At 44.0% G+C, this 26,304-nt stretch overlaps 1 protein-coding gene across 2 annotated transcripts in view; it reads right to left on the reverse strand.

Annotated features, from left to right (window-relative positions):
- The window catches only part of DLGAP1 (DLG associated protein 1), a 300,524-nt gene extending 298,106 nt beyond the window's left edge, over positions 1-2,418 (reverse strand). For both annotated transcript variants that reach the window (XM_068993903.1, XM_068993902.1), the window contains exon 1: positions 1,462-2,418. In XM_068993903.1, the coding sequence (XP_068850004.1) occupies positions 1,462-2,418 (957 nt within the window). The remainder of the gene's footprint in view (positions 1-1,461) is intronic.
- Between the last annotated feature and the right edge of the window lie 23,886 nt (positions 2,419-26,304).

A 26,304-nucleotide genomic window follows, 5' to 3' on the forward strand; every position in this document is an offset into this window, starting at 1 on the left:
AACACATGTAACAACCTTTTAGGGCTTCCCAGGTTGGTGCAGTGGTAAAGAATATGCCTGCCAAACATGGGTTTGATCCTTGGGTTGGGAAGATCCCTGGAGTAGGAAATGGCAACTCATTCCAGTATTCTTGCCTGGAAAGTGCCATGAAGAGAGGAGCCCAGTGGGCTCCAGTCCATGGGGTCGCAGAGAGTTGGCACGACTGAGCAACTGAGGACAACCTTATAGTAAATTAAATGATGCCACCTTCAGTAGGAAATATTGTGTTGTTTGTGAAAACTATCCACACAATGGTGACCTCTTCTGAAGTCTGGGGATGGGTCTGGCACTGTCCCTACCCAGTGACTGCCAGTCTGGAATATTTTCAGAACTTGGTAGCAGCATTCCCAAGGGAGTCAGCTTTGTCAGAAGAGATCCAAAGAGAGCAAAAAAGATGAATGTCTTGGTGGAAGACTTTTCCTCGCATTTATTCTGAAGAGTGGAAATGATTATGTCATGATTTTATATTCCAGTAAAACCTTTTTTAAAACAGACAAGGCTAGGAAGGGAGGGCTAGGAAGAGAAAACATATACTTTGAAAAGGAAAAATTTGAGGATCCCTCTTATGAAACGTTGTGTCTCAGTAAAAACAACGATTCTAAAGGGAGGCAGTAGGGAAGAAAGAGACTCTTCCCCTGATATTTTTATCCAGGTGAAATCTGGTTTCAGTGGATTGGAGGGCAGTAGGAAAAATAGGAGTCTGCAGAAGGGGAGGAGTGGCCTTGGGTCTGTGTGTGTGGGATTTACATACTGACACTAATTGTATTTTATTGTGCAGATGCTTCCCTTTCTTTTCCTCCTCTTCTCTGTTGTCCTGAGTCTCTGCAGCTGTACTTGTCAGGTCCCCAAACTGGCTCCATCTCCACCTCCTCAGGGTGCAGGGCATCACCCCAACTCCCTGTGTTCTGGGGGATGAGGACTTAAGTGGGGGTGTGATTAGCTTCGTTGTGGTGTGAAAATTGCAATGGTGAAGATGTTAATCAATTTTTCCAAACTAACAGCTTGGGGCAGAATCTTAAATAATAATAACAAAAAACCCTGAATAGAACTAATTAAACTCTTTCCAGAATTCCAAAGATCATTGTTGACTTTTGTAAAAAAAGGTGGCTTTTTAAAAACTTTTTCTCCCCTCCTTATCCTACAATCCCTCAGACAAAAGAGGAGCACAAAACATTAATAACTCCTTGCCTTTTTGTAGGCGTGCTTTTCAAAGCACTTTTATATCCAGTATCTCAAGATAACTGGTTGCGGTTGCTAGCAGGCCTGTTTCCTGATAGAAGCCCTCAGCCCCGAAAATGCTAAATAATTTGCTCAGGTTCACACAGAGAATTCATAGTAGAGCCAAGACTAGGCCCCAGGAGAAAATACCATGCAATCAGCTGGTACAACTTCTAAGCACCCATCCCTCCATATAAATGGTACCTGAAGGTACTGGCAGGAACGTTCTTGTTGACAGGACTCTGACTTCATCATGGCCTGGTCCATGTTGACTGAGGCTTTCTGGTAAACCTCTCGGGCTCGACTCACGGTCAGTGTGGAGGACCAGGCACTCTTCTTGAGCAGCGGTGCGTCTAGGGTGACGGGCAGGTTGGCACAGGTGGAGCACTTGACGTCGTTGTTACTCCGGGAGGCCTTCACCGCCTGCTCGCTGATGGTGTTGTAGGCCTCCATAAAGTACTGCGAGGCCGAGCGGTCGGGGCACCTGCCCATGGTCATCACACCCGAGGGGGAGTGGTAGATGCACATGTCGCCGTCGAGGTTGTCGTCAGAACTCCACCAGCCAGGGGACGTGTTGTTGCGCGGCTTGGGCTCCGGGCGCCGCTCCTTGCTTTTGCTGCGCTTGCCGTACCTCACGGTCTGCGTCTCGTCCGGGCTGGCCTTGCCTCCGTTGACGCTGCCCTTGGATGGTCCCTCCAGGGAGTGCGATTTGGTGAAGAGCTTCTGGACCGAGTGGACCAGGTGGCGGATGCGGCCGGGGCTGTCGCTGCGGTGCTCCACGGCCGTGCGCTTGTACTGCAAAGTGTGGTAGCCATCCCGGCTGAGAGGTAGCTGCCTCTCAAACTGGTCCAGGAGGTTGGCGGGGATGCGGTTGGCCTTGGTGGCCAGGGTGCGGGGCACCAGGGCACACTCGTCCTTCAGCTCCTGCTGCGAGGTGTAGTGCCGCCGCGGGAAGGTGCTGCTGGCCAGCGGGTCGCTGAAAGGGCCCACACACTCGGCCTGGAAGGAGGTCCGCTGAGTGTAGTAGGGGTGGTCGGCCGGGTGGTGCTCCACCGGGCTCAGCAGGTATGGCTTGCGGTCCGCGTGGTGCGACAGTGAGTCACAGGCTGAATCGCAGGTGACTCCGTGGTGATGGCTGCGGCTGCCCGATAACCCTTTCATCGCTGATGGGGCAAAGCCACGGGGGTCATGGACACCCGGGGGTGTGGTTCCAGACCCGTCTCCCGCAAGGACCTGGGGGAATGAAGGAGAGGGGGACAGTGGTTAACCCTTCCCTTGGTAAATAGATAGTGCTCTTTCCCCGTGCATCTGCTACTGAGTGGGTTTTCTGGCAGAAGAACTCATGAAAAGTCAAAGGATAGTCCCTCAGTCGCGTTGGATTCTTTGCAACCCTATGGACTGTAGCCTGCCAGGCTCCTCTGTCCATGGGATTTCCGGGGCAAGAATACTGGAGTGGGTTGCCATTTCCTCTTCCAGGGAATCTTCCTGCCTCAAGGATTGAACCTGTGTCTTCTGCATTGCAGGCAGATTCTTTACCACCTGAGCCTCATTGACTCTCCCTAAAAGGAGCTTTAATGCACTGATGGAAAAGCCCTATTACCTCTATATCTTGGCAAAGACCCCCCCCCCCCAATCACATAGGAGAGACAGGGTGAAAGCTAGTTAACCCAGAAAAGAAACTATAAAAATGTTAAATTATTTTAAATGATTTAGGAGAAAAACTTCCCTTCCCTCCAGGATTCTAATAACTGTTTATTTCCCCTGCTGCTCTGGTTTTATTCTTAACTGTATGCTAGTCATCAGGCCAGCAGACCGCAAGGGCTCAGTTTCTCTGGGAGGCTTCTGCTGGTCCCCCTTACAGAGAGAATTAGTTCTGTGCTTGCAGAGCATGTGCTGTATACTCTCCAAACCCTCTGGAATGCTCTGTCCCATGTGTTCCCCACTAGCTCAAGCTACCTGAGGTTAGCTTACTTCTTAGTCACCTGTACATCTCCCTACCTCATACCAGGGGCTTCCCTGGTGGCTCAGTGGTAAAGAATCCACCTGCAATGAAGGAGACCCGGGTTCAGGCCCTGGGTTGGGAAGATCCCCTGGAGAAGGGAAAGGCTACCCACTCCAGTATTCTTGCCTGGAGAATTCCATGGCTAGAGGAGCCTGTCGGGCTCCAGTCCATGGTGTCTCACACAGCTGAGCAACTAACACTTTTACTTTCGCTTCACCTCATACCAGTTGGGCCATATAGACACGTGAGCGGAAAACATAAATACAAGAGGCTACTGGCACCTTATAACTTTAGGATATATTTCTGTATCTTCTTTCACATACTTTCCCGTTAGAATGCCATGGTGACAATTACAGCAATCCCCGCTTTCCCACGGTAATTAGAGTTGGAAAAACTAATGGTAGGGCAAAGACATCAGAGCTGTAGAGAAAACCTGCCCATGTATTTCTGTCATCAGAGAATTAAGTTTCTTGTCTACAAACTGAGAGCAGATGAAGAACAAATAAGCTTGAATCAGCTCATTTGACTATCAGGACATCTCCTTTTGCTGGTTTAAGAGTTTATGGTAAATACTTACAAGCTATGGCAAGATGGACAAAGGAAAGACTCTTGAAACATTCCTGAGGGAACATGAAGGGCCTGAACCCAAGGGTCGGGTGTGCCTGGGAGAGAAATAATTCCTACAGATGCAGCTGAGCGAAACGCAGTCATCCCAAGCCCTTCCCTTCCTTCAAGACCAGAAGCTGCTGTTCTTCTGGGCAGAGTACTTCCTTTGGACTCTAGTAGAGTGAGTTCATCAGTAGCTAAATGCATTCCTCCTGACAGTCTTGTTTGTTTGTTTGTTTTTAATAAAGCTTTCTACAATACAAAAATTATCATATGGAGAGTTGTCCAGAAAAGCCAATGTGACTTTCCAAAAAATCACAAATGTAATTTTAGATAGACAGGGAGAGATGATTGGTTTAATTGTTAAAAAAAAATCCTATAAAACAAAACAGAACACTCATGTATAGCTTAATGAAGAAAAACATGGAGTCTTGAGGGATCAGGACTTGTCAGTTCCGTGGGATATGCTGTATGTGGGAGCCCAACTGTTGAAAATCTCTAACCGTGCTTTATGAAGCTCCTTTCCTCCTCCTAGTCTCTGGATTAATTGAAGGAACTTGATGAGAGGTTTTAATCACTGGAGTCATTTGAAATTGGTCAGTCTATCAAATTAGGAGCTTCTTGAAGATAGAGGTTATGTTTTATGCATTCAGTGGCCAGCAGAGTGCTTGGCTGATGGTGGGAACTCAGTGACGTGTTACTGAGAAATAATGCATCAGTGAAAAATTTCCCAGGGTGGTTCATCCTGTGGCTTAAGTCACATCTATTGTGTTTGAAAAGGAAACGGTCAAGGAAGGAAGGAAGGCACCATCTTATGGGCATTTTAGAGACCAGTGGTTTTCCAGGTGAGGCAGGAGGCGTGTGGGTGAACGTTTCTTATGCTACTTGTTTGCCTTCAAATTCTGCCTCTCCATGTCCCATCAATGAATATCTCACCTCTTAAAATTCTCCCTGCTTTGAGGTTAAAATCTGGGAGTTTTTACCTGGTCTGCTGACTACAGAATGTCTAGACAGAAGACAATCTGTTTAAAGAAGAGAAAGCAAATGACACCTGAAGAGACAAAAAGGGAAAGAAAGACTGGTTCAGGAAGAGCCTGTAAATCAAAATTTGCCCACTGAGGAGCTAATATAAGGGAAATTTTAACATAAAATACCTAGGGACTACTTTGTACAAAGTTATGATCCCAAGATTAGGCTGTGGCAAGGAGGGATACAGAAGATTAAATACACATTTTTAGCAAAACTGTGGCACAAACTAATTTAGGTTGAAAAATCCACTTCATGAGGAAGTTTCTCTATATAAAACAGGTCTCATCGAAGACATTTTTGTCTTTTAAATATAGATTTAAAAATAAAAGACAAAAATAGGAAGCCGGTTGGGTTATGGTCACATAATAAATCTTATGATTCCACATAATATAACTCAATATATGAAATAATATGAAATAATGCTTCAGTCTTTCCTTCTGAAGCAGCTGGGTCTTGGTGGATATTTTTTTGCTAAATAAAATGTGAATCTGGCAAGAGCCAAAAACATGAATTATACATATTCACTCCAAAATGGAGATTATTTGAAATCATGTGTTCAATATTTCTGTAATTATCTTTAATTTGTGAATGGCATTTCATGTGAGATGATGTTGCCTGAGGACACATAGAGCAAACAAAGAGCCTTTTTAAGGCTATTAATGATGCATTTGTTCAATGATGTAGCCGATGATTATTTTGGTAAGTTAAACATGCACAGTGTGATTTTTTACTAAAATTTAAGTGGGCTATTTTCAGCCTAGTGATAAGCACTTATATTTTCATAGAGAGTAATACACTGAATCAAGGAAAATAAGTTAACTTTCATTCTTCTGAATATTTGTAAAAAGATATTGAGATCTTGATCCTTTTCCTCTGTGATGTATGAAATATGGCAATAAATGATCATAAACATTTCTAAATGCTCCATCTATCTTTCTGGCTAAGACCAGATAAATGACTTAATACCCTAGCCTTTCTAAGGGAAGAATCTTACAGTCTCTTTTAGTCTCTTGTCTTTTAAAAAGGAAAATGGATTAATTAGTGATTATAAATTACAGCAACATATTCAGTGCCTTCTTGATGAGTGAGGGAGATGATCTAAAACCCTCAATGGCTAAGCAGTGGTTGTGAAACCTACCATGGGGGTCCTGCTCTTCCTCCCCTCATTCTTTGTCTTCCTCTTTTCTTACTCATGAATTCTGTTCCCAGCCTACTTCTTTCTGCCCCTTTATTTCTCTCTCCTAATTCATGTTCGTAAGTGGCAACCTGGACTTCACTTGTTCCAGCCCATGTGTGACTAACACCATCCCCAGGAAGAATTAACCAAGCATCCTTCCCACGCAGGACTCAGTGTTTGCTGCTGCAGGTGACCAAATGCAACCAGCAAATCTCTAATGCCTAGTCATGAAAAAAGATAAATAACAATGCTCATTACCCTCTGCATTCTTGGAAAAATTAGACCTGGAATTAAGTTTTAAGGGGCCGTAAAAGATTGCTGAAAATAGAAAGGGAAATTGTCTTTTGTGCCTTCCTCTCTGAGCCGGGATGGAGAATGTGAGTCAACGCGCCTCTGTAAGGGTTTCTATGGCGACGGTGATCATCCCTCATTTTTGCCTTGTTCACTATGACTTCAAAATGATGCTTTGTTGTCCTCCTAAGTACGATTTTACCATCAGACGACAGGCCCTCATCGTTGGCTTGGAGAATGTGTTCACTGTATTGGCTACTGTAAGATGAGCTCTGGGTGTGAGAGACAATGGTTTTTAAAGAGTTCCCACACCTGGGGCAGAAGCGTTACTGTCCAGATGATGACTAAAGCAAGAACAATCCAGCACAGATAAAGGAAATTCTCAAGGTAGGTAATTTATTAGCACCAAGGAAAAAACAAACAAACCACATGTTAGAAGATGCTGACTGGATGAAAAACAGTCTCACAAAGCTGGCAAGTTCTTACTTTGATTTCTGTGCATGTCTTTATTTAGAGCTGCTGTGCTTGGTTTTTCTATACATACAGAGAGAGGATCCACCCGAAGGGTGTCTACTCTCTCTTTCAATGAGGACTGACAGCTGGGCAATCACAACTTGCCTTAGAAAGCGTGGGGGACCCTGCCCAGGAGAAGAAGGAACACTGTGTTCTAGTTTGGGGAGATGCTGGGAAGACAAAACCTCCATGAATTATCTCAGGGTCGAGTCACTTTTTTGCCTCTGCCCATTTTACCGGTGACCTGCCCATGCCAGGTTATAACAGTCAACGGAAGAGAAAGAAGGAATTCTCTTACTGAGAGTAAAACCTGTCCCAGACTAGTGACTTGCTTCCCAGTCTCTCTAGATGCACGCAGGTGACTAATTCTGGCTAATGGAGTATAATTGAAAATGGCAGGTGCAGTTTCTGGAAAATGACTCTTAAGTGAAGGACATACCTTCTTTACCCCCTTCCTTGGCTGAAATTCAGACTTCAGGCTTGGCTAAGGAGTGATCTTGGTCCATGAGGTGGAAGTGACAGTCTGAGGATGGGAGCACCCCCAGATAACGGGCCCAGCCAGAACAGAGTGTCTATCAGCCTGGACGTGTAACTCTGCATCTTGTTTATGGGGGAAGGAATGGACCTGCATCTTTGTCTACACCACTGTGATGTGTTTTCTCACCCCTGCACCTGAACCAAGTCCTAAGTGACAAGGGTGGTTAGGGCTGACTCCTGGAGAATTTTTGTCAGCTCTGCTATAATAGGAAGGACTTGACCCTGCCACTGGTGGTCACCCATGAGAGCAATTTAAACCAGGCAGTGATACAGCCACACGTATACGAGATTTCTCTGGCTGTAGTGAGAGAATGCTTCTCAGATGGCTCGGTGGTAAAGCACCCACCTGCCAATGCAGGAGGCACAAGAGACACAGGTTCGATCCCTGGGCTGGGAAGATCTCCTGAAGGAGGAAATGGCAACCGACTCTGGTATTCTTGCCTGAAAGATTCCATGGACAGAGGAACCTGGCAGGCTACAGTCCATGGGGTCACAAAGAGTTGGACATGACTGAGCAATTGAGCATGAGAGTTAGGGAATAGATTTAGGGATCAGAAGAAGCAAGAAAATCTGAAAGCAGCAATTCTTTCTTTCTTGGGAAGTTCATGAGAGAAGACTAAAAGGGGGATAAAGAGTAATCCTCCAAAGAGTAAGAATGTCCTGGGTGGTAGAGGGGTGCCCCCCACTTCTGCCCCTCTGCCTACTCGTGGGTTTCCACTACAGTCTAAACACACAGGGCACTTCTTCTAGGCAGAACAAAATTCTGTGCAACATGGATGCAGACTTTTTATTAGTAATTTTTTCTTCTACTAATAATCCCAGTTCTATAGAGATTGAGAATGAAGAGCAATATGAATGTTTAGCAGGCTTATAATTTTAAATATTTTTTAAAAATAAGTGATTCTCATTAATATGCTACTAACACATGAAGCCATGCCATTTTAAGGTAAAAGTAAATAGAAAACTCACATGAATTAAGTTTGCCCAAAGGCCCACTTTGGGGATATTTTCTGACCTTCTGAATTTGTAGCTGCGAAAGATAACTGAATGCCATTTTCTTTCATTTTTTCAGGCTTCCCCACTCACAGACTTTCATGTACTCTGTACTTAAAATTGTGCACATGCCATTAGAACACCTTTGAATAAGCACAGGCTGAAATACACCAGTTCTTTACCTCAAAGCACAATGCTAAGCCGTTTTATATACACAGAATGTATTTTGGCTTTTCATGAACTTAATTGCTGTCCTAATCATCTGTAGCTTGATTTTGTTTGTGAATACCTCCTTCCATCAGTCTGCTCCTACAAATAAATGCCTTTGAAACATTTCCCTTTCAAAAGATATGGTATTATATAAAAAACAAAACAACAACCCAGATCTCCTCCAATTTGGTCACAGTAGGCAACACAACTAAAATTGCCTTTGTCTTTCACACAAAGCTTTCAGAAGTGGCTTCATGATGGTTTTTGAGAATAAAAAGGTGGAGAAATGGTTGAGAAATGGTTAGTAAGTCGTCATTAATATTGGTCTTAGACTTACTGCTGGTTGGTAAAATGCCACAGGACTTAGAGGATTTTTATGTGGAGACGATTGAAGCAGGACATTATAAAAAATCCTAACATTATTCTGCATCAAACCAAGTAGGAAGGTAACTCTCCTGAGTCTATGTGACTTTGGACATGTGCTCCCCATGGGATTACCCTCATTTGGATCATTCTAGAAGAGGGTGTATGCTTCCCAAGTGGTTCAGTGGTAAAGAATCCGCCTGCAATGCAGGAGATGTGGGTTCAATCCCTGGATTGGGACGATCCCCTGGAGGAGGAGATGGCAACCCATTCCAGTATTCTTGCCTGGGAAATCCCATGGACAAAGGAGCCTGCAGGGCTACAGTCCATGGGACCGCAAAGAGTTGGACGTGACTGAGCATGCATGCACACAGAAGAGGGTGTGATTATCTCAGCTAAGCCTGCAGATGGATTTCCCTGGGAGTCGCTAAGAGAATGTGGTCACTTTGACCAGCAGTGGCCAACAGCTCTTCAGGAGGTGTTGTGGGAAGGGGCTAACTTACATTATGGAGGTAAAACAGATAATCTTCACAAAGAATAACACAAACCACCACTTTATTTTTTTGTCCACTCCAAAAAAAAAAAAGCTGACAAAAATATGCAAGCCACTGACTAATCTAGGAGAAGCAGAAATGATGATAGAGTGAAACCATTTAATGGAAAATAAAGAAAACCATGATGGAAAATGGAAATATACAAAACTATGACGATAGATACAGACACAATGCAACTTGAAACGAAGCAATGGAAATAGCCTCTGATGAAAATGGAGTTCCTTTTGTCTACAGCTCTCATGACCAGCTGAACAGTCCTGTGAACGTGTTCTGGCACATTCTGGACAACTTGCTTCACAGCTAGGCTATCACCTATCTATCTCTCTATCTACTGGAATCAAAAGTTTCCTCTCAGAAGTTCTTTTCTTTTAATTGCTGTTGCTTTTCTTACCAAGCTTGCTGTACAGATCTGTATTAAGTACTGAGGCACAGAAATCACCAACAGTGCCCCTTGTTGTGGTAGCCATTCAGCTGACACCTGCGTTGGGGAGTTTTGTCCCCTGACCACAGCATCTGCTGACGCTGTCCTGGCCAGGAATGTTACGGTGGTCACCATACCTCTGAGTTGAGTGAACCTGGTTTGAAGTCCCAACTCAGGGGTATCTATGCAGAGGCTCAACTGGGTTAATCAGATGATGGCTCCTAGAAATTTAAATGAAGACGTTCCCAGAGTCACACTGAACACTGGTGAGCTTATCTGCAAGGTCAGCTACAGGAAGGGCTGATGCTGGCACTGCCGGGAGCCGGAGTCATGTGCTGTTTCAAACTGTGGGGCAGCAGAAACAAGGACCTGCAGAGGGAGCATGCGAGGAGAGAGGAGCAAACTTACAGGGAGAAGCAATGCAGAGTCCGGCAGCCCAGGAGAGACACAGAGAGGCTGCTGGACAACCTTCAGGTCTGCTCAGGCCTAGCTCTCTGCCTCCAGCAGCCGAGACCCTGTCCTGTCTGTGGCAGAACCATGGGAGACCCACTAACACTTACTCATCTGAGTAAAGTTTACCCTCCCGCCCAGCTGGGCAGCTGCAAGCATATTAGAACCACTGGGAGAAAAGAGAGCCCTCCTGCACTGTTGGTGGGAAAGTAAATTGGTGCAGCCACTATGGAAAACAGTATGGAGGTTCCTCCAGAAACTAAAAATAAAGCTACCAAATGATCCAGTGGTCTCACTCCTGGGAATATACCCGGAGAAAACTATAATACAAAAAGACACATGCACCCCCATGTTCACAGCAGCACTACTCACAATAGCAAAGACACGGAAGCAACCTAAATGCCCATCAACAGAGGAATGGATAAAGATATGGTACACATACACAGTGGGATACTACTCAGGCATAAAAAAAAGAATGAAATAATGCCATTTGCAGCAACATAGATGGACCCAGGGATTATCTTACTAAGTGAAGTAAGTCAGAAAAAAGACAAATATAACATGATATCACTTATGTAGAATCGAAAATATGACACAAACGAACTTATATATGAAACAGAAACAGATTTACAGACAGCAGATTTGTGCTTGTCATGGGGAGAGAGGGTGGGGGAGGGAAGGATTGGGAATTTGGGGTTAGCAGATACAAACTAGTATATATAGAATGGACAAGGTCCTACTGGATAGCACAGGGAACTATATTCAATATCTTGTGAGAAACCATAATGGAAAGCATATGAAAATATATATAAATATATAACCGAATCACTTTGTTGTACAGCAGAAACTAAAACAACATTGTAAATCAAATATACTTCAATAAAATATAAACAAATAAAGCCTCCTCTTAAATATTCCCTGTGCCAAAGGACACATGGAAATGAGAGGATTTATCTAATTTATGGTCTAGTTAAGAAATAAACCACATAAATGTAAAATAATCAGGAATAATACATGTTGAAATCTAATCAAGCTCTAGATTGTGTGATCTGTGTTGCAGAGGTAATGCATCAGGTAAAAAGCTTTTGAAAAACAAAACAAGTCTAGAAGATGCAAAAGTTAAGGGAAATAGAAACATCTCAATTTAGGAGGTTTAGAGTCCAGAGCAGCACAATGTTCAAAGCTGATGTTCTTAGGATGACATGCAAAACCTGTTCAGTTCGAACCATCCCATCCTCTCCTCCAGCATCTTTTTCATGTTTATTTATTTACTTGGCTGCGTCAGGTCCTAGTTGCGGCCCATGGAATCTTCACCGATTATGTGGATCTTTTGTGGTGGTGGTTCCCGGACTCTATAGTTGTGGCACACAGCTTCCAGAGAGTGACGGCACGGGCTTAGTTGCTCTGTGGCATGTGGGATCTTGGTTTCCTGACCAGGGGTCCAACCTGTGTCCCCTGCATTGCAAGGGGGATTCTTCACCACTGGACGATCAGGGAAGTCCCTCCTCTGTTTTTTTATTTTTAGTGCTTCCGTGGCTACCGCTCTTTCATTTCTGAGGATACAGTCCATATGTAAGTCAGATGGTCTGAGAGCTACAAACCTGACTTCATTGGTAAGGCCTCCCACTGGACTCCTTTCATTGAAGTCTCTTTGATAATAAGCCCATGTCAGGGAGTTATAAGATGCTGATGTTTATACTTGAGTGGTTTTTACTGTCAGGATGTCATCCACCTCTGCAAAAAGTGTCTCATGAATGGAGTGTGATGAAGAAATCCCTCTCAGGTCTTAGTATTGGCAAAACTGTGTGTTTAACAACTGCCGGTTCATCGTGCAGGCAGTTACTCTTGTCAGGTGACTGCGCATCTATATTTGAATACTGGGAAGTTTATTGGGAAATTTAGCATAAAATAGTGATGTTTATTGCTTTTCTACTTTTATTCTTTATATTTGTTTTCTCTGGCTGTGCACCTTATCCCTTTGAATAATACAGGTGATCATGTAGCCTGCTTCCATCTTTTGTTTGATGACAAATTTATATTCAGATAGCTCTGTACTATGTCAAATACAAATATTTAGCTAATACATTTTCTTCTCCCCTTGATACCATCAGCTGACTGTAACAATGGTTCTCAGAGCTGACTATGCAGGAACTCAGCTCAGGGCTTGTTAAGAGACAGATTGCCGGGCCCAGTCCTCAGAGTTTCGGGGGCTATTCCCAAGATTTTACATTTCTAACAAATTCTCTGGTGATGCTTGTGCTGGTTCAGGAATCACAGTTTGAACTACTGAACCAGACCCTGTTTCTTACATCTGTGATTCTTCCTGGGATGTACATGGTCCTTCCCTCCATTAGACTAAACTCAAAACACCTTTTTAAAGTCCCAGCCCTGTTCTTTGGTGATGCCTTTGCTGAACCGAGGGGGGCAGAACTGACAGCCCCACATCATGTGTTTTCTCATGTACATCAGAGAGCTACCAGGTACTGGACATGTCTGTGGTCATTTATGGCCTTTCATGTAGCTTTCTCCCAGGGGAGCATGAGATTCTGGTGGCCATAAGTGTCTCCTTCATTTTCGTATAACCATTCCCTGCAAAAGTCCCTGGATCACAGGATGTGCTCAATAAATGTTGGCTGACTAAATACATGAATGGGAGGTCTCCTGTTTGGAAAACACAAGGTTTTTTTTTTTTTTTTAAACACAGTATATTAAAAAAATTTTTAATTGATGTATAAACTATAACCCTGGAGGAGGGTATGGCAACCCACTCCAGTATTCTTGCCTGGAGGATCCCCATGTGCAGAGGTGCCAGGCAGGCTACAGTCCATGGGGTCACAAAGAGTCACGACTGAAGCAACTTGGCATAGTGGATTTACAGGATCGTGAAAGTTTTGGGTGTAAAGCACAGTGATTCAGTTAGACACACAGACTCACATACACACACACACACATTCTGTTTTGGATTATTTTCCCTTATAGATAGTTCCCTGTGCTATACAATAGGTACTTGTTGGTTATCTATTTTTTTAACACAGTAGTGTATAGATGTTAATCCCAGCCTCCTAATTTAGATACAATATTTTTATATAAAAAATGGTGGTAATTTATAAATAATATGACTATCTTTGTCCCAGGAATAATGTGTCTTTGTGTGAGCACTGTACTAATTAGTATGTGCATAGAGTCTCATGGGGGCTTCCCTAGTGGCTCAGTAAAGAACCTGCCTGGCAATTCAGGGAATGTGGGTTTGATCCCTGGGTCGGAAAGATCCCCTGGAGGAGGAAATGGCAACCCACTCCAGTATTCTTGCCTGGAGAATTCCATGGACAAAGGAGTCTGGCAGGCTACAGTCCACGAGGTCACAAAAAGTCGGAATGACTGAGCAACTGAGCATGCGGCATGCATTAATGAGGTAGTTCAGGGAAGTGTACACTTGTTGGTATATTTCAGCAAACATTAGACTGATAGGTCTATGTGTCAGACCCTGCCCTGGGCACTTTATAGGCATCCTCACACTTAATTATGACTGCAGCCCTAGCAGGTAGGTACTCTTATTGTTTGCATTTCCCAGAGGAGGAAAATGAGACCCAGAGAGGTTAAATCATTTACTCTGAGCTAATCCAGGAAGCTGGACCCCAGTGCTCACACTGTGTACCCCTAATTATCAGTGACAAAATCTGTCTTTGTCATTCCACCACAGCGATGGGACGTCACCAAGACTGCAGCATATGGTCACACACATTGTGTGCTGCACACCTGCTGGGGCGAGCTGATGTCCTGTGTGGTGGCAGCTCTGTGCTTTGCTATCACTGATATACTTTTATTTAAATACCAAGTCACATAAGCATAATTTAAAAGAGGATCCTGGAGAAAAATCATTCTTTCCAATATCAACTAGAAGTAGGATTATTCATCTACTTTTGTTATTACCTAAGAAGACAATAATTGAAACCATGGAAATAACGTATAGATTTCAGAGACACAGACATGTACTTAACATCTGTGGTGGTGGATTAGTTGCTAGGTCATGTCTGACCCTTGTGACTCCATGGACTGTAGCCCACCAGGCTCCTCTGTCCATGGGATTTCCCAGGCAATCATACTGGAGAGGGTTGCCAGTTCCTTCTCCAAATTAACATATACATTATACTTTTAGACAGGACATTGAAAGGGAAAAATATGAGAAACTAGAATTTATAAACTTCTAATTCATAAAAGATGCCTTTTTTCTCTGCACATATCTAAGCTTAACCTGGAAAATTTCAATTTCTGCATGGCTGCTTATCCTCACCATCTGCTGATCTGACTTGTGGCTGCTGCTGCTGCTGCTGCTAAGTCACTTCAGTCGTGTCCGACCCTGTGCGACCCAAGAGATGGCAGCCCACCAGGCTCCTCCGTCCATGGGATTCTCCAAGCAAGAGTACTAGAGTGGGTTGCCATTGCCTTCTCCAATGCATGAGGGTGAAAAGTGAAAGGGAAGTCCCTCAGTCGTGTCCAACCCTCAGCGACTCCATGGACTGCAGCCCACCAGGCTCCTCCGTCCATGGGATTTTCCAAGCAAGAGTGCTGGAGTGGGGTGCCATTGCCTTCTCAGGGGGTGGTAATTCACATGGTTCAGGGAGCCAGCCTACGCTACAGCGATAAGTCAAGACCCAAGACCTGTAAGACAAATGAAGAAAATCACGAGAGTGGAGAGAAGCCCCCATCGACACTTCATTGGACTGGCATTTCATGAGTGGTCCCTGTTGTAACTGCTGCCCACAGCAGCTTTCCTTCTTATCACAGAGAGAAGAAAAGCTGCTGTGTTGTTTCCTCTACGTGGATCTGTGTCAAGACAAAATTCCACCGAAGGAGGCTTGTAAGTTTCATTTTCCAGCCAAGTAAACAAGCAGCTGAAAATTCCAGCCAAGCAGATCTGAGCATGAGCAAAAGGTGGTGAGACCCAACTGTGTAGGTCGGAAGAGAAGTGACTTCAAATGGGAATAGGAATGTTAAAAGGGTGCTGCTTGTGGGAAAAGAGGTCATTTTACACTCCAAGAAAACTTTTGGATGAAATGAGATTTGAGACTGGGATGTTTCTGCCCTACTCCTTATTCTCTGGACCCAAGATGCCCAGGGTGAGTCAGATTTCAGAAAACATCCTTGCTGTTGCCTTGAGTTTTGAGCACATAGCGTGTTTAATTAGAAACAGGGCATCTTCTCTTACTAGCTCACTCCTTGCTTGAGTGGCATTAGCAACACGTGGCTTAGTGGGTTGGGAAGATGCTCTGGAGAAGGAAATGGCAACCCACTCCCCTACTCAAGTAGTTCTTGCCTGGACAATTCCCCTTTGGAAAGAGCTACGTTTTAGTGCCTTCTAAGTATTTACCTCATAAGGGTAGTCATTATTTTGTCTTCTCCCCTAATGTGAACTCCTCAAGGTGATCTCAGGTGGCCTCGACTTGAAGCAGGATTTCAGTTCTGAGATAGAGATTGAAGTCAGGCCGTGGCAATGACAATGCTGAATCCTGGCCACTAGACCCAGTGGCCAGTGACAAGACCCTGGCCCTTTGACTTTGTAGAAATGAATTCTTGCAAAGACACAGAAAGCAGTGAAACAAGTGTTCCTTCCAAAGGGCTGTGAGATGCCAGGGTTCAGGACTCAGAGGTGGAGGGAGGAGGGGTGAGGAGGTCCCTGGGCAGGGCACCCGTGGGCTCCAATGAAGAATGGCAATATCCTGTGCTTTACTTACCCAAGTTTCATAAGGAAGGCATTTATGGCACTTTAAGGAGGAAGAAGGGTACATGTAGATAGATGACCAGGTGGGCTCAGAGAGCCTTGGACCCTTGTGGTGGTTTTAATCACTTTTATGGAGCATTTGGAACTGAAACATACTGGGCGTAGGAACTGAACTGATGGGGCATTTGGGCTCCAAAATCACTGCAAATGAAATTAAAAGATGCTTGTTCCTTGGAAGAAAAGCTATGACCAACCTAGACAGCATATTAAAAAGCAGGGACATTACTTTGCTGACAAAGGTCCATCTAGTCAAAGCTATGGTTTTTCCAGTAGTTGTGTATGGATGTGAGAGTAGGACTATAAAGAAGCTGAGCACTAAAGAACTGATGCCTTTGAACTGTGGTGTTAGAGAAAATGCTTGAGAGTCCCTTGGACTGCAAGGAGATCCAGCCAGTCCATCCTTAAGGAAATCAGTCCTGAATGTTCATTGGAAGGATTGATGCTGAAGCTGGAACTCCAATACTTTGGCCACCTGATGAGAAGAACTGACTCTTTGGAAAAGACCCTGATGCTGGGAGAGATCGAAGGCAGGAGGAGGGGACAACAGAGGTTAAGATGGTTGGATGGCATCACCAACTCAATGGACATGAGTCTGAGCAAGATCCAGAGGCTGGTGATAGACAGGGAAGCCTGGTGTGCTTCAGTCCATGAGGTCACATAGAGTCGGACATGACTGAGAGACTGAACTGGATGGAACTGATGGGGCATTTCTTCCATGTTTCCTCTGGCCAATCATCTTGCTTGGCCTAGTTCTGAGTCTGTGTTTGGTTTAGTTCAGGGTCCTTGCCTGTGTGTGCATGCATCTTTTGCCAAGAAGGATTCTAGTGAAGAGGCCTATGGGTAGGTTGACATCACTTACTATGGGGTGGTGCCCCCTCCCTTTTGACCTCCAAGGAGCCTTTCAGCATGTGCAGTCAGGAAGGTCTCCTTGACCTCAAGAATGGTCAAAGAGACCCTCCTGATCTCTTATCTGGGCAGGGCTCAGTTCCTCTCTCATTTTTATATAATCTTCATCTTGGAGTATGTGCCCACTGGGGACAAACTCCAGTGGCTCAGTTTGGGTCCATCTGTCTCCTGCCTCAAATGGGTCTGATTGCTCAGCACCTACCCACTGCCAGGCATGGAGTAAGCACTCAATAAGTGCTGGATAAATAAAACAAAAGGAGGGAAAAATCCCATCAGTTTGCCAGCAAAGTTGCATATACCGTAAATGCATTTGAGCCAATACTCTGAGATGTGTGAAAGAGGAACAGGATGCCTTGGGGAAGCAGGAGGAACCACACATGTTAGATTTGATGATGGGTTAGAACAAAAAAGAAATCTGACTTTGGAAAGCTATTTTCTCCAATGTGGGGTTTCGTTATAACGCAATCCTGCCATAGACATCCCTTATTTGGTTTGTGGGTACTGAGAACAGGAAAATGGGCCAAGGAGACAGAGATTTAGAAATGGGAAAAATGATTTTCAAGTCCCACTGCATTTTCCATTCACCTCCTCTTCCATGTTCTTCCAGAACAATCTTCTCAATGCCTCATCTAATCACGTTTCTTCCCTGAGCAAAATTATCTCCATTCCCATCAACAGAAAACCTGACCCCTCATATAGCCTGTGAGCCTCTTGTGGCCATGCTGTGAATACCAGCCAGCCTCACCTCTATCCCCTTGTCATCCCCCAGGCCCCAGGCTACAACCCCCACACCACTTGCCATTTTCCTTATCCATCCTGCTCGCCTGTTCTTTCTTTTTTTTTTTGATGTGGACAATTTTTAAAGTCTTTATTGAATTTGTTACCACATTGCTTTTGTTTTATGTTTTGTTTGTTTGTTATTTTTTTTGGTTGAGAGGCATGTGGGAATCTTAACTCACTAACTAGGGGTAGAACCTGCACCCCCCTGCCTTGGAAGGTAAAGTCTTAACCACTGAACCACCAGAGAAGTCCCTTGTTCTGTTCTTTACGTCTTTTGTGTGGTGCTTACTTTCTCCACTTTGGGAGTGCCCTTTACTGCCTAGTGATTTCTATTCATCTTTCAAAAGGCAACTGCTTCCCGGCCCCATCATTGTATTCACCACTCCCAGCATCAGGTGGATAAGGTTCGGCCATTGTTCCCCAACCCCCCTGCATCCATCTTTCTTTCTAGTGATCTCCTCTCTCACTGTGGGATGGCCTCTGTTGCTCTTACGGCCAATACACTCTCTAATTTACACCCAGCCCACTGCTCCTCAACAATGAGCTTTATTTTTTAAATATCTATTTATTTGGCTGCATCAGATCTTAGTTGTAGCACACAGGCTTCCTAGTTGTGGCATGCTGGTTTGTGGGCTTAGTTACATGGCATGTGGAATCTTAGTTCTCCAAGCAGGGATCAAACCTGGATCCCCTGCATTGCAAGGCGATAACCCCTGGACCACGAGAGAACTCCCAACAGTAAGCTCTGTGTGTGTGTTAGCTACTCACTTGTGTCCAACTCTTTGTGACCCCATGGACTGCAGCCCACCAGGCTCCACTGTGGATGGGATTCTCCAGGCAAGAATACTGGAGTGGGTAGCCATTTCCTTTCCCCAGGGGATCTTCCCCACCCAGGGATTGAACCCAGGTCGCCTGCATTACAGGCAGATTCTTTACCATCTGAGCCACCAGGGAAGCTCATAACAATAAGGTTTATAAGCTCCTAAAAATATAAAAGCTGAATCACATGGAGGAACTTGGGGAGCTGGTTGCCAAGGGACAGCGGGCTCTGTGCCCCCAGCTCTCAGAGCTTCAATCTCAGGCTGGTCTAAGAGGTCGATTCATCTTATGGTGTAGCTCTGATTTGGGGCGAAGGATCTGACAGCTTCTTACATGCAAGTATTCTACCACTTACTTGGGGTGACTCCCCACCATGTTTTAACATTTCTGCTCAGCCTAAGAAATCTCCCCCTTTGTTTTCTCAAAAAGTAAAAGCAGGTTGTTATGCTTGTTCTTAGCAACTAGATGGAAGCAGCCCACATATGTGAAGGAGGAATCAAATGCTAGAACTAGGATTCAATTTTCAGGTAATTAAGAGCTGAGGAAGAGTCTAAGAGGAACACCCTAGATCCCAGCGGGCCAGCAGCGTCCTGGGGTGTCCACCACACACCATGGGCTTTCTCCTTGCTCTGTTGGGATTCATTTGTGGGTTTCCTATGATCCTGCTCAGCTAAGCTCTCTGAAAACAGAGGGTGATGTTCGTCTCTGCATCCCCAGGACCCAGTGCTGGAGCTGGCTTGGAGCACAGCACCCCAGTACCCACACATAATGAGAAAGCCATTTCCATTTCAAGTCTCTTTCCACCCATTGAGTTTAGTCAAAGCAGAAAAATCTCTGCTTGTTGCTGGTGTATTTTTAACATCTCTTTTCACTTTTCCTCCCTTTTAAGCAGGCTTCGGTGCACACAACCTTTCCCTCAGTGATTAACTTATTTTGTTTTGCTTAGTCTTATTTTTATGGTTAGCTTCTATTGGAGGCAAGGCAAGCGGAAGTGAAATCTAACTTCTTTGAAAAAGATGATGTTTTTTAAAATTAAAATGAGCCTTTTGCAGAAAAATATTAAGTGAAAAAAATAATACCAGGGATTTTCCTGGTAGTCCAGCACCTAGGACTCCACACTTTCAACTGCAGGGGTTGTTGGGTTCCATCCCTGGTGGAAACTAAGATCCCACATGCCATGTAGTGCGGCTGAATAATAATAAAAACAGTAGAAGTGGATATGGCAAAAATTATGATACTGGTATATAAATGATGGATGTTCGGAAGATAGTGGCATACAGCTGGCACTTGATAATTACTAATTTAATGGATTAATGGATCTCTCTCACACCTCCCCTCTTCTTCTGACGTCTCTAACGTCCATGCCAGATCTGGCTCTGTCTCCAGTTTGATGATCGCATTTATGTCCTATTCTGAGCTGTCTTCCTCCCTCCACCTTCTACCCACACCACTTCCCCACCCCAATGCGAGAGCCTGACCTACTAAAATCCCATGGTTCCCTTTTGCTTAGTAATAAACTCCTAACTTCAGACTTTCAAGGTCCTTGATAACCTGGCTCAGGTCTATTTTCCAAACACATTAGCCCAAGCCCTTCTACATAAACCATGTGGATATTTATGAATCCGAGAATATGCCTTGTATCTTCTTGACCCAAAGACTTTAAGTGGAAACCCTTCAGGTTCTTACTCATCTTTTAAGACCCAGCAAACCCTCCTCCCTTCGTGAAGCCTGCTTTGTTCATCCCATCTGGGGGTGGTCTGCCTCTCCTTGAAGCTCTGACAGCACTTTGCCTGTGGGGAAATATTAATAGCATGTGTACATTATATTTAATGTGTTCCTTCACTGTTTTCCTAAGTGCCCTGTTTCCCCTTTAGATTGCAGGTTCTCAGAAGGCAAGAACTAATTCTTACACATGTTTTCGTGTGCGTGCTCAGTCACGTCTGACTCTTGACCCCGTGGGCTGTAGCCCACCAGGCTCCTTTGTCCATGGGATTTCTCAGGCAAGAATACTGGAGTGGGTTGCCATTTCTTCCTCCAGGGGATCTTCCCTATGCAGTGGTCAAACCCATGTCTCCTGCATTGGCAGGTGGCTTCTTTACCACTGAGCCACCTGGGAAGCCCATGCATCTTTCTTGCTGTTGTTGTCAGTTGCTCAATGGTGTCTGACTCTTTGCGACCCGATGGACTGCAGCACACCAAGCTTCTTTGTCCTTCACTATTTCCTGGACTTTGTGAAAACTCACGTCCATTGAATCAGTGATGCCATCCAACCATCTCATCCTTTGTCATCCCCTTCTCTTTCTGTCCTCAGTCTTTCCCAGCTTCAGGGTCTTTTCCAATGAGTTGGCTCTTTGCATCAGGTGATCAAGGTATTGGACATCTTTCTACCCTACCCTAATTTTGTTAACTAAATATCTTCCTGACTGAATTAATAAATAAATGGGGATGTTTGGGACTATGCTGAAGGAAGGAAAAGCAGAAAATCAACACCTTACTTACAAATGCTCCCCCTACTGAGTAAATGCAAACTCAACAGAAAGAGAAGCTCCCTAGGAACTGGGATGTGGCGATTCAGCCAATTTGTCGAAATCTACCTCCTTTAAAAAATGATATATATAACACATTTTTGAAATGATATGCAATAATAGTAAAAAATTTTTTTCCAGTGAATGTTATTTATGTGAAAATGATAGTTGCTCAGTCATGTCTGACTCTTTGCTACCCCCTGGACTGTAGCCCACCAGGCTCCTCTATCCATGGAATTTTCCAGGCAGGAATACTGGACTGGGTTGCCACTCCCTTCTCCAGGGGATCTTCCCAACCCAGGGACTGAACCCGAGTCTCTTTCGCCTTCTTCATTACAGGTGGATTGTTTACCATCTCAAGCCACCAGGGAAGTCCCAATATTGTTTACAATCTAGCCCAAACCCTTCCATTTTAGAGGCTAAAATATTGAGATAACACCATGAATATAATGTCTGGACATATATAAACTTATTTGTGACTAGCCCAATGTTCACACTACAAATATGGTAAAAATGGCCCATTGGTTCTTTGCAGACTGTGTTTCAAACCTTAGAGGAAATCACACCATTTAAAATTTCCTTCACCTAGAAAGAGTCATGAGCAGTAAGAGCCATAATTGTGCTATGAGGTCTGTTCTACCGGCTCTGATAGTTTTGGGTCTTTATAGGAACAGTGGAGCAAGCTTTCTCTGGCTTCTTATGCTTTACCATCCCTTCCAGGTGGAGTGATACTACCATAGAACCATTCAAAGATGACCCTCTACAGTAGCTGCCTCCGACCTCTAATGTTGCTTTGTTTCACATCAGATGCCTCATTAGAAAAATATTGATACTGAAATCGCAGTATCATTAAGTAACATTTGCAGGTCAAGGACTATTCAGCAAAAAAACACGTAAGGCAAAAACAAAAGAGATTATCTTGTGACTTACTTTTGGACTCAGTGAAATTTTATTGGCATGGTATACCACAGAGATGGGTCCCTTTTTTTTAAAGAAACACCAGTAATCACGTTTACACCTCTGGGCTGGAGGAAATGTTTTCCTTCCTGACCCTTACCTGGTGAGAATTCCCTTTCACTCCACTTTATACCTGAAATGCAGGAGATGCAGGTTCAATCTCTTGGTTGGGAAGATCTCCTGGAGAAGGGAATGGCTATGCACTCCAGTATTCCTGACTTGGAAATCCTATGGACAGAAATTTGGAAATTTCCAAATAGGGAATTTGGAGCTAGAAAGGACTACAGAGAGAGCTGGGCCAGAATTCCTCCAGAGTGGTCTGTGGATCTTTAGTCCTGAGAGAGATTCTATGGGAAAAAAAGATATTTGGCACAATATATTTGGGAGGAGTTGTCTATTATCTCCTCTTTAAAGAGATTCAAACATTTTTACCCCAACATTTTGTAAAACTGTCTGGTCACTGAATCTTTTGAAGACCATCTCATCTTTTTTTCAGAATGATCAAATTGCTGAACAGACCAGAGGAATCACAAGTGAGGGCAGATTCCCCATCTCACAGAGGAGGAAACTGAGCGCATTCAATTTCTGTTCTCCTGACTCACGCTGACCCGAGAGAACCCTGGGTAAGTTTGGGAAACAGGATTTGAAGCTGAAGAGCACTTAGTCTAGCTTCATAAAAAAACAAAAACGAAAACCCCCACTGAACTCCAGAAATTTTACTCGATTGACTCAGTGTCACAAATTAAGCAGTGTCTGTCTACAATCTAGAATTTCCTCCTTTCTGCTTTCTCCTTCCCCATCAAAAAGCACTCTTTCTGCTATGCTGCTGCTGCTGCTAAGTCGCTCAGTCGTGTCCGACTCTTAGCAACCCCATGGACTCCAGCCCACCAGGCTCCTCCATCCATGGGATTTTCCAGGCAAGAGTACTGGAGTGGGTTGCCATTGCCTTCTCTGACTCTTTCTGCTATAGGAGGACATTTTCCTGAAATTATTATAGTTTGCGTGGCATAGGGGTAAAGAATCAGCTTTCCAGTGCAGGAGACACAAGAGACACAGGTTTGATCCTTGGGTCGGGAAGATCCCTGGGAGAAGAAAATGGCTACCCACTTTAGTATTCTTGCCTGAAAAATTCCATGGACAGAGGAGCCTGGTGGGCTACAGTCCTGGGGTCACAAGGAGTCAGACACAACTGACTGAGCACGCATTTTGCTTTATCTCAGGTTGAATCTTTTTTTTTTTTAATGCAGCAGAAACCTTTTTCACAAAACACCCAACCTACTTCCCAGCTGAATGGACCCTCTTCATCCTCTCTGGGAAAATAGCCAGGCTGCCCACGGTGCAAGAAACGCTCACTCTACCAAGCTACTTCCTCAAACCTATTTATGTTAGTCTAACTTGGTGTTACAATTATGTAATTAAATTAAATATTACAGAGAGTGTTGGAATATGAATGCAGAAGAGCCATTTCTCTAAAATCCTTTTAAACAAGAGTTTAAAGAAAATGTCTTTTAATTTAGAAAGCTCTGCAAAGATTGAATAGACAAAGAGTTGTTAAAAACTGCTACCAGAGTAGTTGTGGGTGAGACAAGTGTAAATCATGGGAAAAAATACTGACAATTTAGAAGGAGTCTGCATTCAGACAGTTTTGCACATGCCAGCCTAAAGAAACCGAAAACCAAAAGCTACAAACAACACGTCATGAATGTGCTTCATGTAAGAAAGATGACTTGGAACTTCCATCAATAGATTCACTTAAAAGTAAGGCCTTGATGCTTCATGAAAAGGTTCGTGAATGAATAAACATGTACACATTTTAAGTTAAAACTAAATGTTTGAGGACAGTGCTTTAAAATGACTGCGTGCTTTATCTAGCCTTTTAAAATGGTGACTACCAGTATAAACAAATCAAACAGTTAAGAGTGTTGTTCTTGTATGTCTAAACATTTAAAAAAAAAAAAAAAACTTGTTCAAAGTGGTAGCAAACTGCCATATCCCTATGTGGCAGGTTAAACTTTGAGTTGCTCTGTGTTGTATCTTACTTCTCTGATTCCCTGGGTCCTCTGACTATTAACACTAGCCTGGAAGGTGAAGCTAATGGCCTCAGGGTAGGAAGGATACAGGGGAACAAAGTAGACAGGAATGAAGACGTCCTCAGAAGTGGTTGTTATGAATGTCTTGACTTGACATTGGGAGGACCAGACAAAGGAGACAGAAAAGCCAGACACAGGAAAGTCTGCAAGGCTCAGAGTATAGATTACAAAATAAATTCAAGAGGAGAGCGCTTAAAGGGTGATTCTACTGGAGTGTTTTTTTGTTTGTTTGTTTACTGGGAAAGCCACAGATGGCAGAGATAAAAGCTCTGATTGACGGATTGGAGAGTTTAAAAAGGGACAGGATGAGAAAACAGAGTTTCTGATCCTTTTTTGACTAAAAGTACAGTAGAAATACAGTTTAATTCTTGATCCCACATTTAAATAAAGAAATATAGCAAGATGTTTTCTTCTAGATGACCATGTCCTATTGGATCCCATTTAATTTAATTTAAAAATTCTGGCTATAAACACGATTATTTCCTGACCTACAGTTCAGGAAACAGTGTGTAAATAATGATTGGTGTGAAGACATGCAGTGTGGTGCCTCTGACTCTATTCTTCTTTCTCAGGATTGTTTTGGCTCTTCAGGGTCTTTTGTGTTTCTAGACAAATTTAAAAAGAAGGCTCATTTCTCATCCTGTCAGCCGCTAGGATCAAAACTTGGTGTGGGCTCAGGTGAGACAGGCCTGGGAGCATCCCAGATCTCTGCCTGCATCTCAAGCTTGGAAGGATGGCAAGCTGACTAGGGAGGCGTCATATTCAGGCTTGGTTCACACTAGAACTGGCGGGGGCCTGAGGCTGATCTGGTGGACAGGCAACCTCGGGAAGCCCCTCACTCCCTGGTTAGGGGAGGAAGGAACAGTTCTGAGTAGCTGCGGAAGTGCTGAACCCATCTGAGGCTGAGTGAGGGGCGGAGAGGACACAGGTGTACCCACTTGCTGACCAGCGGCTGTGATGGGACCACAGGTGTTAGCAACACTTGGTAGCATGGGGCAGGGACCGGGTGGATGGAGCTGCTTCTTGCAGACACCGAGGAGGAGAAGGAGGCAGCCTCATGTGGGATGCTGGGTAAGTCTCCTAGCATGAAGGAAGAAGATCTAGTTTGACCAAATCTTTCTCAAAGAGAGAACCGCATGCAGAGAGACTGCAACTTTCATGGCGCCAGGATTCCAAGTTGTCTGTCTGGACTGGAGTCAGGATCTCAAGAGGTAAGCTTCATTTACTTGTAGAAGATGAGAAAAAGTTACATTCCTACACGAGTGATTTGTAACTGCAGACTTTAAATCTGATACACCTTCATGAACAAATATTGGGTGTATGAGGCCGCACACAGTTCCTCCTGTTTTTTTTTAAACACTTAACTCAGTGCCAATGTTCTAGACACTGTACTGAACATTGAGTCAGACATGAGTCCCTGTTAGGTTGGCTCATTGGCAAAATGAGAACACAGTACACAAAGATACACTGTGGTGGGAAACGGGACTGATGCACTGTTATGCATGTGGTATATTTAGGAAGCATGAATCAAAAAGTCGCCTGACGTATTTAGAGGTAATTTACATGGGACAAAAGCTGTGCGCTCCTAAGTTGTTGATTAAATATCTCAAAAAGAGTGTATAACCATCAAATTTTGCTCTTAACTCTGTCTGGCTGTGGTTCAGGGTCATCAGCAGCAGCCCCACTCATGAAAACCTGGGGTTGGGCGTGGGCGTCTGTGTTTCCAGAATGTCCCCTTGGTGACTGCTGTGGTGGCTACTGCTGTGGAAAGGTGTGTGTGTGTGTCTGTGTGTGTGTGTGTCTGTGTGTGTTTTAGAGATTCTGTTTGTTCCTGATTATTCTTTTATGTAGCATGTGTAAGCGAGGAGGAATCATTTAGGCTATCTACAATGCTTTCTCAGTGAGAAAATACCCTTAAACATAATATTATCATGTAGCAACCAATTCTGCATTAATTAGGACACACTGTTAATCAACTTTGTAAAAAGAAACTCACAAAACTATGTTTGAAGTATCCTGCTAGGACAGCCCATTCCTAAATTTGG

This window comes from Capricornis sumatraensis, chromosome 21, assembly GCF_032405125.1.
Source record: "Capricornis sumatraensis isolate serow.1 chromosome 21, serow.2, whole genome shotgun sequence".
In the NCBI taxonomy this organism is placed as follows: Eukaryota; Metazoa; Chordata; class Mammalia; order Artiodactyla; family Bovidae; genus Capricornis; species Capricornis sumatraensis.